Source organism: Morus notabilis, unplaced genomic scaffold (assembly GCF_000414095.1).
Source record: "Morus notabilis unplaced genomic scaffold, ASM41409v2 Scaffold245, whole genome shotgun sequence".
NCBI lineage: Eukaryota > Viridiplantae > Streptophyta > Magnoliopsida > Rosales > Moraceae > Morus > Morus notabilis.
The window spans coordinates 33,673-44,455 of NW_010363297.1; the positions used below are offsets into that span (position 1 = coordinate 33,673).

General features: G+C 36.0%; 2 protein-coding genes across 3 annotated transcripts; both read left to right on the forward strand.

Annotated features, from left to right (window-relative positions):
• Positions 1–583: 583 nt before the first annotated feature.
• On the forward strand, positions 584–4,708 carry LOC21393989 (probable glycosyltransferase At3g07620). 2 transcript variants are annotated; one of them, XM_024169513.1, is made up of 6 exons: positions 584–669; positions 1,001–1,038; positions 1,755–2,655; positions 2,752–2,882; positions 3,114–3,462; positions 3,844–4,708. In XM_024169513.1, the coding sequence occupies exons 3-6, from the start codon at positions 1,813–1,815 to the stop codon at positions 4,507–4,509; spliced, it is 1,989 nt and encodes a 662-aa protein (XP_024025281.1). In that variant the 5' UTR covers positions 584–669; positions 1,001–1,038; positions 1,755–1,812; the 3' UTR covers positions 4,510–4,708. The 2 variants fall into 2 exon arrangements, with proteins under 2 accessions (XP_024025281.1, XP_024025280.1); XM_024169512.1 differs by lacking the exon at positions 1,001–1,038.
• Positions 4,709–5,411: 703 nt separating this feature from the next.
• LOC21393990 lies at positions 5,412–10,095 on the forward strand. The gene is made up of 4 exons (XM_024169517.1): positions 5,412–5,786; positions 6,000–6,140; positions 6,246–6,316; positions 9,615–10,095. The coding sequence occupies exons 1-4, from the start codon at positions 5,616–5,618 to the stop codon at positions 9,853–9,855; spliced, it is 624 nt and encodes a 207-aa protein (XP_024025285.1). The 5' UTR covers positions 5,412–5,615; the 3' UTR covers positions 9,856–10,095.
• The last annotated feature ends 688 nt before the right edge of the window (positions 10,096–10,783 follow it).

Below are 10,783 nucleotides of genomic sequence, written 5' to 3' on the forward strand. Positions count from 1 at the left end.
AACAAAATGAATCCTTTTCATAATTCATGATCATGGTTTCAGGCATTTATAAAATTAATCTAAAGACCATTCATCACAAATTTATCATTTTTTATCGAGTACATATAGTTGGGAAATTTTTTATAATAGCAAATGCTATTTTATTTTTTCTAAAAAAAAATACTATTTTACTTTTATCAGAATTACTGTTTTATTTATTAGATTAAGTTTTTAACAATCTAATTTATAATTAAGAGCAGTTTTAGATCGTGATATGTAAATATTAATGTGGGCACTTAAATATATCAGATGATTAAAAAATTTTAATTTAACAGCCAGCCAGCCCATTGAGATTGCCCTTTGCTTTGACTTTGTGAAATAAAGGAAAAGTCAAACGTTCATGTGTAAGCAACCAGCCAGCCCATTCCACGGCGTACACGTAAACATTTCCACTCGCTCAAAACGCGCGTATAGAGTCAAATCGGCCTTATTCAGCAGTGGCGTTGTCGTAATATAGGGCAAAGATCGTGGTCCTTTTCCTTGGTCCCCCCAGGACGTAGTAGTAGCTTTTAGCGCACTCGAAGCATTCAAGGACAGTAAAAATCACAGAGTTTCCCACATCTCGGTAAAGCCAAAAACCAGAAACAGCAGAAGAAGAAGAAGAACGTCGACGCTCTCTCTCATTCCAAGGTGAATTGTTTCTCTTTCTTTCTTCTCAGACACTGTTTGGTTGCCGAGAAAGTTCGGAGGAAAAGGGAGACGAAACGAGGAAGAAAGAAGATTCCTAGATTTTTCTTTTGGAACCGTTTTCTTGAAGCTAAACTCTGTTCGTATAGTTCGTGATCAAGCCTAGAATCTTCTTTGCCTCTTATTTTTTCCTTTTTTTTTTTTTTTTGTTATATGGTTGAATGTAATAGAGATCGCTTCTTTGTTTGTTTAGTGAGAAAGGCATATTTGGTTATTTGAATGCTTGAAGATTCTGTTTTGATTGTTCATTTATTTCTTCTTTGATTTTCTCAAGATACAGGGCTTGCATGAGGAGTTACTCAATTGAATTTGGTAATTTCTTGATAGTTTTAGTCATTCAATTTCGTTTCAAAAGAAAATTTAAGCTTTTAGCAGATTTTTGAGGATCTTGAAAGGTGATTTGGCTTTAATTTCTTGTTGGAATTGGGATTCTTGGGATTGATCCTTTATTGGTGATGAGTAGGAATTACTTCTAATTGGTCAACAACTTTCTCATTAATGCATTATTGCATTTTCTTCTGTTCGTTAAAGATTAGGAATTTGGATGTTCTGCAGATTATACGGTTACATTTCTTATCTTTTTATATTATTATTATTTTTTAATTTTTTCCCTTTTTTGCTGGAAAAGTCACGTTTGATTTGCTTATATAAAGAAGAAAAGTATTCTCATTTCAGTTTCTCTGTAATGACCACAAAGATCAAACTCTTCATGCTAGATAAATATATTACATTTATGCCTCCTTTTCTTTACTTTCTTTCCCAATCTGAACCTAATTTTCATGACATAAAAATAAATCCACGTGCTTCCAAAGAAACCATTTTCTGTACTGAATGAGTTGAGTTTAGCAAGTCACAACTTTCATTTTTTTTAGATGGTTTGCCACTGTCGTTGATTTTCTCAATATTGGCTGGGATTTTTTTTTTTTTTTTTTTTTTTTTTTTTGTGGAGTGGTTTGATTAGAAAATATGAAACGCTTTGGTAATCCTAAAATATGGTTCATTTGCTGACTGTGCTATGTAATTTGCAGGTATGTTATTGTGGTTGAAACTTGAGAGTCATCAAGAAATCGGAATTGGGTTTTCAAAATGGTTCAGAAACTTTCAAATTTATGCCAGGTAGAAACGAGGAGATTGATTTGGATTATAGGGCTGTTATTTGCTCTGATCTTAGCGTTCCAGTACTTTGAACTCCCCTATGGTAGTTTTTCATCTTTGACTTCCACTGGAAAGGTTCCGGTACAAGGGAAAAGTAGTCAGAAAAATGGAGATTCACTTTCTAGTGCTTCAAACTACACTGATAGGCATGTAATTAAGGAGCCACTTAACGATACAAGGACCTCTAGTAGTGCACCGGAAGGAAATGGGGATGCGGATAACTCTGGCGGTGAGGATTCTTCGTCGAGGAATTTGGTGAAGCAAAATAAAACTTTGGAGGGAGAAAATGTAGAAAACGTAGATGATGGACTTGCACAAGATGAGGAGGCAGAAGAACCTGATCAGAGCTTCAATGGAAATGTCCATGCCACAGGTAGTGATAATTCAACAAGCAAAATTGAGAAGGATGCTACTAATCTTACAACTTCTGATAAGGGCGAGAACTCGGATTCTGGTCCTCCATCACCCTCTCCTTCAACACCCTTGATTGATTCACCACCATCTACAGCAGAGACAGTTTCACATACAAATGTTAGCACTCCTGCTACATCTAGCAAGTCCGATCCCTTTTTAGTGGAGAAAGAAAAGGCTACTTCTGAGAAAGAAAAAGAAGCTGAGGGAGTGCCAAGTGATCTCAGCCACACTGAAAAAACTCCTCCAGTGACTGCAGTTCCTAATACAAATACTCGGCCTCAGATGCCGGTGTTGGATTTATATACTTTGTCCGACATGAATAATTTATTGCTTCAGAGTCGTGCCTCATATTATTCAGTGGTATGTTGAAACTTCAGCATCATGTTTTGAGGATATACTTTCATCAATATTTAAAATAATTCAACATGTTCTTATATTTTCTATTTTTACGTGTAGATACCGCGATGGTCTTCAGCAGTAGACAAAGAATTGCGAGATGTAGCATTGCAGATTGAGAATGCGCCTATTGTACAGAACGATCCAAATCTTTATGCCCCGCTTTATAGGAATATTTCCATATTCAGAAGGTATTTTAATGGGATGCATTACTTCTACTCAATGCTTTATAAGTATTGCTCTTTTTACATTACTCGTCATTAATGAAAGCACTAGAAAGCATTTTATTTAACGATTGGTTCTGCACAGTCCATACCATGATTTTGTAATTTTTCAAATGCTAAGAATTACATCATTATTGTAAAAGCTTTGCCCTGTTTCTAACATATCTAACTAATGCATTTTCCTTTTTCGGTCTACAGGAGCTATGAGTTAATGGAAAAGACTCTTCAAGTTTACATTTACAGGGAAGGAGAGAGACCTATTCTGCACACACCAATTCTTAGGGGATTATATGCTTCTGAAGGATGGTTTATGAAGCTGCTGGAAGCTAATAAAAAATTTGTTACCAAAAATCCCCGGAAAGCCCACTTGTTCTACTTGCCTTTTAGCTCTCGAATGTTAGAGGAAACCTTGTACGTACCCAATTCGCACAATCATAAGGCTCTTATACGATATTTGGAGAAGTACGTGGATATGATTGCGGGAAAATATCCATACTGGAACAGGACTGGAGGTGCAGATCATTTTCTTGTTGCTTGCCACGACTGGGTATGTTTGTTTAATTCCTTTTGATTTTTGTTTAACTAGTCACTAGAGGGCGTTAGGACTTTCTGAAAATTCAAAACAATTCTTTTTTTTTTTTTTTTTTTTTTTTTTTTTTTTTTTTTGGGTTTTTTTTTTTTTTTTTTTTTTTTTTTTTTGCGGATATCTTACATCTTTCACCGTGAAAATACTTCGTGTTTGTACTTTGAGCAACATTGTGTCACTGTTTCAATGTAGACAATACATCGACTTCTAATTGATTTTTACTTCTATTATTCGACATAAATATATATGGAAAAAACTTGATATGTTATCCATTTTTAGATTTTGGATCATCCTAAAAATTCGGCATACGTTTCAAGTGCTAACGAAAACCCATTTCCTCAGGCCCCTGCAGAGACAAGGCATATTATGGCCACGTGCATTAGAGCCCTTTGCAATTCTGACGTCAAAGAAGGTTTTGTTTTTGGCAAAGATGTGTCGCTTCCCGAAACTTATATTCACTTGCCTAAGAATCCTCTCAGAGATCTTGGAGGCAAACCTCTTAGAAAGAGGTCAACGCTCGCATTCTTTGCTGGGAGTATGCACGGTTATCTCCGGCCTATTCTGCTACAGCACTGGGAAAACAAAGATCCGGACATGAAAATATTTGGCAGATTACCAAAGAGCAAGAACAACAGGAACTATGTCAATTTCATGAAGACCAGCAAGTACTGCATTTGTGCAAAAGGTTTTGAAGTCAACAGCCCGCGAGTGGTCGAGGCCATATTCTTCGAGTGTGTTCCTGTGATCATATCCGACGACTTCGTGCCTCCTTTTTTTGAAATTCTGAACTGGGAATCCTTTGCAGTTTTTGTATTAGAGAAGGATATTCCAAACTTGAAGAAAATACTCCTTTCCATACCAGAGAAGAGATATAGGCAGATGCAGATGAGGGTGAAAAAGGTACAAAAGCATTTCCTGTGGCATTCTAAGCCTGAGAAATATGACATTTTTCACATGATACTTCACTCTGTTTGGTACAGTAGACTTCACCAAATAAGACCCATATAACTGAGAGATGAATGTATATTGCATTCTTGGTTGGTTTGGAATGATACCCTTGTGGAGAACCTCTTAGGTGAATTAAGGGAAGGAGATTTTGAAAATTTTAGCACATGAATACTTAGTTAAATTTTTTCATTGTATTGTACATATAAGGATGTGAAGTGGTACAAAAGAGCTGTTTTGTTCTCTTCATTTGTTTAGCAGCAGGATGTAGAATTAATATGTTTATATATCTTTTTTCAGAAAATAAATTATAATTATTTTTAAAAAAAAATTTAAATCTTTGTGTTTTTAGTATTTAGCTTATGTTGAATGCTCCTACAAATCTAAATTATCATAATTAAGTAGCCAAGTGAAGGGAGAAAATCGAGAGTTATGACTTGAGTTTATATGTGACCAAAAAAACTTAAAATAAAAAAGTTGAATTTAAATTTTTATGAGAGAAAAAAATAAAATATTCAAATAGAAATAAAGAAGAAATTCTTTTCTGGCGGAAGAAATTTAAAAAAAAAAAAAATTATTTTGCTGGGGTGGAAATTAATTTAATTTTGTCAGGACAAGATCTAATAAATCAAACTGTCACAGATACATGACTCCGCATTGACTCGTAACTTACACTTGCAACACGTGTTCGAAGTTCGAAACCACCGTTAACATTAAAGTCAGTGAAAATATCAGTTAACTATAGCCTTCCTAGCCTGAGGTCGCCACATCATAAGAAACCTAGGCTCTCAATTCTAACCGTTGGATCTGACATTGTACGCATCTGACTTTCCAAATGACAAATTTAGCCCTGGACTGATTAATCTCTCTCGAAATTCCAAGGGTACAACAATCATTTCATTGGCTTTCGGTTGTTGAAACTTTTTTTTTTGCTAATCTTCGGTTGTTGAAACTTAAAGCTCTTCTTTAGCTGTTAGAAGAAGAAAGAAAACCCAGAATTTAACAAGCGGAATCCGACAACTTTTAATTTTTAATTTATTTATTTTATACAAAAAAATAAAAGTGGATTGATTCACTTTTTTATACAGAAAAATAAAATTGGATTCTGTAAAGATTGAAGAAATTATCGCAAGATCAATAGCGAATAGGAAAAATTTGCAGAGATTTACATGGCGACGGAGACGAAAACTGCTGTGGTGAAGCTCAAGCCAAGTAACCTATCTGGTTCTTCCAAGGGAAAGCTTGATTCTTCCGCAATTAAGAAGAAAATCGAGAGCTCCAGCAAGCAGATTACTGATTCTTCGAGGCCGAAATTCGTATCGACCATCGTAAAATCCGAGGTAAAGTTGATCTGTGGTTGATTCGATTCAGCTTGTTTGTATTCGTTTGATCGTGAATTGAGCGAATCGAATTATGAATTGCTTTAATTTGTCAATTCGATGATTTGGGGTTTTAGGGTTCATGGATTTGGTTCCGATTAAGATTTCGTGCTTTGGTTTATTGAATATTTATTATGTCGTCTGATTCTAAGAAAGATTGCTGAAAATGTGAAGGTGAAATCGAAAACGACATCAGGATCATCAAAAGCGGCAACAACAACAACAACAACAAAAACAACAAAAACTAGTACTACTAAGGTGAAACAGAAGAAAGTTTACACTTTGCCAGGCCAGAAATATGATCCTCCTGAAGAGGTTTTGATTCCGGGACCAAATTCTCTTCTTTCTTAAGTAGAATGAGTTGTGTGATAAAGTGTAATTAAATTCTTGTGCTTTTGATTTGTTGTTTCCTTTTTACAGAGAGAACCGCTGAGGATCTTCTATGAGTCATTGTCAAAACAAATACCAACCAGTGAAATGGCTGAATTTTGGTTAGTACCATTATTTATGTTCTTAAGGATTCACTAACATTCCTTAATCTAATTGGTTGAATACTATACGAGCTTCCGAGAACTTTCCATCTGCAAAAAGAGAGCTTCCGATCTTCCTTAATCTAATTGTTTCGTTTGTTAGATTGTAAAATTTGGCACTTGACAAAGGAACTAAATTTTATATCTGGTTTTGTTCCTTGCTTTTACTTTTTAATCAGTGATAGTATAGTTTCCATTGCCCGCAGGGAAAAGCAAGTGATTATCATTAGAGTATTATAAGGAGATTTCACGGGTTACTAAATTATTAGATTTCCCTTATCGAAGCTTAGGAAAGTTTGTAACACGATTAGGACAAGATCATCTTTTGATGTGGATGCTTGGTGCTAGGCTGTATTCTAATTAATTACTTGCCTGTTTGCTATTTGGTTCATGAGGTTGCAAAGTATTTGTTTGGATCTTCTAAGGAAACTAGTCATCATCTTAATGAGGAAATGAAACTGAGTGTACTTCGCTTCCCTTGCCTATGCTCATATTTTGTATCGATCCTTCTTAGTATAGTCTCTGCTATTCTTGAAGACAAGGGTTGATTCAGATTATCATTTTTTATGACTATTCTGGATAAATCATAGTTAGAGTGGCAAGCAACTTAAGCTATAGGAAGACTTTAAAATCAAGTCACTTTGACATTCAGCAAACTTAATCTACCTGGGCAGGCAATTTTAGGAACGAGTTACACCTGTTCATACTTATAATCTAGAGAAATCATGACACCTATCTTACAAAAGGTGTTTTGAATCGGTACTCGATGAACATGAGTTATCCTTTTCCTAAAATTCTTGGCCTCTTTAAGTTTTTAGAAATTAATGAGCTCACCATTTTGCTGTTGCATTCCCAAGTTCAGAGTGCTTTTGAGTGCATTTACGAGATAGCTTCTACTGAAAAGGTGGACTTTACTCGACTATTCTTTTGTAATCAGAGATCTTTGCGCCATTACTTCATCTTTCATATTGATCTATCCGAGAAGCTCATTTACTGGTATTTTTGTAACTTTTTGATTCGCACTTTACGACTTACTATTGTGCGATGTAACCTTAGTTTCTCTCATATCTTTTAAGAAGGAAATGTTGCAGCTGATAAGTTGGCTAGGATTTGTTTAAGGTTTTCAGGACACGTTTGGCGGGGTTCTGCTCCCATTGGAATTGTGTGGGACACTCAGCAAGATGACATCATTAGCAACATATAGATTCAAGGATTTGTTTTTCCCTCTCTCTCTCTCTCTCTCTCTCTCTCTCTCCTCCCCTCTCTCTCTCTCTCTCCTCCCCTAGACTATAGTTTTGTCTCGTGTGTATAATTTGCTTCTTGTTTTTTCCTATTAGTTGTGTACAGCCCACTTTGTAGGGTTCAATGTCCACTGTCTAGATCTAGATGTAAATGTTTTTTCTCTTTTAAAAAAATTTTGCCATCTATGGAGGTTTGAAGTAAAAGAAAAAACAAAGAGGATCTGTTCCCATCTGGTCTTGATAAATGATTGATCAGATGCAGTTTTCAGCCTTCAAATTATCTTAATTGGAGTGCTCGAGTACTTTCGAGTTTGACTTGAAAAAAACTTTTTCTCTGGTATCTTCTGTACCTTCACATTCAGTATTTGATATTAAGTTGACAGCCCTTAGAATTGGACGTAAATTCTAGACATTACAATTCATATTCCTTAGTGAGAATGTGTTCCAACCCTTAGGTAGAACTCATCCCCAAAAGCTAGCTTGTAGGGAGAGGGTGCCCAAGTGGTTATAAAACCCACATGCTAAGCCCATACTTTAACAATGTGGGACTCAAATAGGATCCTAACATACCACCATACCATCACGCTTCCAACACCGACGTCCACGGCGGCCCACTCTGGCCTTTCTAGGTCGCCCCTTCCACAACATGAGCTCGAGGTGGGGCATGCTCTGATACCAATTGTTATAACCCTTGGGTAGAACTCATCCTCAAAAGCTAGCTTGTAGAGAGAGGATGCCCAAGTGGTTATAAACCCACATGCTAAGCCCATATGTTAGGATCTTGGTTGAGTCTCACATTGCTAAAGTATGGAGTTAGCATGTGGGTTTATAACCACTTGGGCACCCTCTCCCTACAAGCTAGCTTTTGGGGATGAGTTCTATCCTAGGGTTGTAACAATTGGTATCAGAGCATGCCCCACCTTGGGCCCACGTTGCGGAAGGGGCGACTTGGAAAGGGCAGAGTGGGCCGCCGTGAACGTCAGTGTTAGAAGCATGGTGGTATGTTAGGATCCTAGTTGAGTCCCACATTGCTAAAGCATGGCCTTAGCATGTGGGTTTATAACTACTTGGGCACCCTCTCCCTACAAGCTAGCTTTTGGGGATTAGTTCTACCCAAGGATTGTAACAAGCTGTTAGATAAGTATAGCAATGAAGCGTATGGATGCCCTTTAGACAAATGAGTGAACTTTTCTTGCACTCTCACAGTATTTCCAGTGTGAGGCAACTTAACTTAATTTTGTATGTTTTTTCAAGTAATTCAATTTTTTTTAATGCTAAACCATAACTCCTAGTTGCTGGAGCGTAAACTATTTGTAACCTTCAAACGTATTTGACCATGAATTATCTTGCTTGGGAAGACTTTACCAAACCGATGTAACTTAAAGGCCTGCACTTCACCTTTTTTATTTTTTTTTATTTTATTTTTTTTTTCAGGCACTTTTGTTGGGTTATGTTGTAGAGCCTGATGCTCGCCCCTAATATTTGAGCTTATCGTGTGTCCGATATAGCCCCAGCTTACCTGAATTACCGTTTTGTCACATTATTTTGGTTCAGTGCTTATGTTGCTTCTCTTATGGTGGTGAATGATTCATTAGTAGGTCCACACAATGTCTTCACATGAGAGTTGTGATGCAAAATGCTTCATACTTCTTCCGCTATGTAATTGTTGTTTAACTTCTTTCCCAATTCCTTCAAGCTGAAATAGTATTGTGTTATTGATTTAGAAAACCGAGATAATGGTACACTGTTGATATACGTACCATCATTTAGATATTTGATCAGGAAGAGTTGAATACAATTCATAGCCATTTGTTTATGAACATCAACATTTAAAAAGCCTTCCCTTCGTTTTACATATCCGATTATGCTACTGCTACTTATAGATTAGTTCATCCCACTATGGAAATAATGTCATGCAGATTCTGTACATGACACATTTTACAGTGTCCTTTTTAGTTTATGCAAATTGTTGTCCTGTGAAATAAGAAAAAATGATTAAACATTCTTACAATTTGCAGGATGATGGAACATGGTTTGTTGTCCCCTGAAAAAGCCAAAAAGGCATATGAGAGGAAGCAGAGAAAGCAGAAGCAAATTCGGATGGGAACTCCGATTAAACCTTTGAAACCACCAAGCAAACCCGAGAGTTCGCAGAAGCAGCTGCAGGCATCAAAGAACGGCGATGTAAAAGTGAAGAGGAGAATTGTGAACGATAGTGACGATGATTTCATTTTAAGTCCCAAGAGAAGGAAAGCTTAAGCGACGTGGCCACTCATTAATCCCACCGTGGTGTATTTCTAGAAATCGCGTTTGGTGCGAACATTTAGATTATTAAATTGCAGAAGAAAGGTAGACATTCTTTGTTTCGCCCAACATATTACAGAAATAAGTGAGAATAAATAGTCACTTTTTTCTTCTACTTTATGATGTTCAAAACTCAAAAGTTTTCCCCATGCCCAAATATTCAGGGGGTTGATAGATCGAGTTATTGCTTGCTAACTTTTCCTGGCGTGCAGTTTGTGTTAGAATATTTGTATGGACTAGCATAATCACCGGACTCGTATATATTAATATCAAATAATTTATATTGGAGTATGTTATGATAAAGTCGTATTATTATGCATGGTATTATTTTGGGTCATAATGAGATGAACTCATTTTATTTATAGTGTGAGGCTCATGGGTTCATTGCTCAAAATATTTCAGTCAGTTCATTAGACTGAATAACTTTCTTTGTTAGGGCTTGACCCAATAGGCTTTAAGGTAACTTTTAATGCCCTATAAATAAAGGGAAATAGTATAAAATAAGTCAATATGAAAAGCTTAAAAAAGTATATAGGTCAATTTTTAGTTATAGAAATTAATAGGTCATAACTTGTCAAGTAATAGTTCATAACCAGATAAGTTATGAATAAACTTGTCAAGTTATGGTTCATAGCCAGACAAGTTATGGACAATTATGGACAATAATGTGTCAAGTTATAGTTCATAACTAGACAAGTTATGAACGAAAGCAGTAATTTAGTATATTTATTAACTTATGTAAATGATTGGCCTATTAATTTTAATTCATCTCAAGTCTTGGCCTATTTCCTTCTTTCTCCCGTAAATAAATCATCTTTCTGACAGAACTATTCTATCTCATATATTGTATGTGTGCGCCTATAGAGAGGAGAGACAAGGGTGT

Excerpts from the sequence above, each read along its gene's own strand:
- LOC21393989 (XM_024169513.1), top strand. The coding sequence starts at position 1,813 with ATGGTTCAGAAACTTTCAAATTTATGCCAGGTAGAAACGAGGAGATTG. Across the intron at positions 2,656-2,751 it reads GTGCCTCATATTATTCAGTG|ATACCGCGATGGTCTTCAGC; the intron begins GTATGTTGAAAC and ends TTTTACGTGTAG. Across the intron at positions 3,463-3,843 it reads TTGTTGCTTGCCACGACTGG|GCCCCTGCAGAGACAAGGCA; the intron begins GTATGTTTGTTT and ends CCATTTCCTCAG.
- LOC21393990 (XM_024169517.1), top strand. The coding sequence starts at position 5,616 with ATGGCGACGGAGACGAAAACTGCTGTGGTGAAGCTCAAGCCAAGTAAC. Across the intron at positions 5,787-5,999 it reads CGACCATCGTAAAATCCGAG|GTGAAATCGAAAACGACATC; the intron begins GTAAAGTTGATC and ends GAAAATGTGAAG. Across the intron at positions 6,317-9,614 it reads AGTGAAATGGCTGAATTTTG|GATGATGGAACATGGTTTGT; the intron begins GTTAGTACCATT and ends TACAATTTGCAG.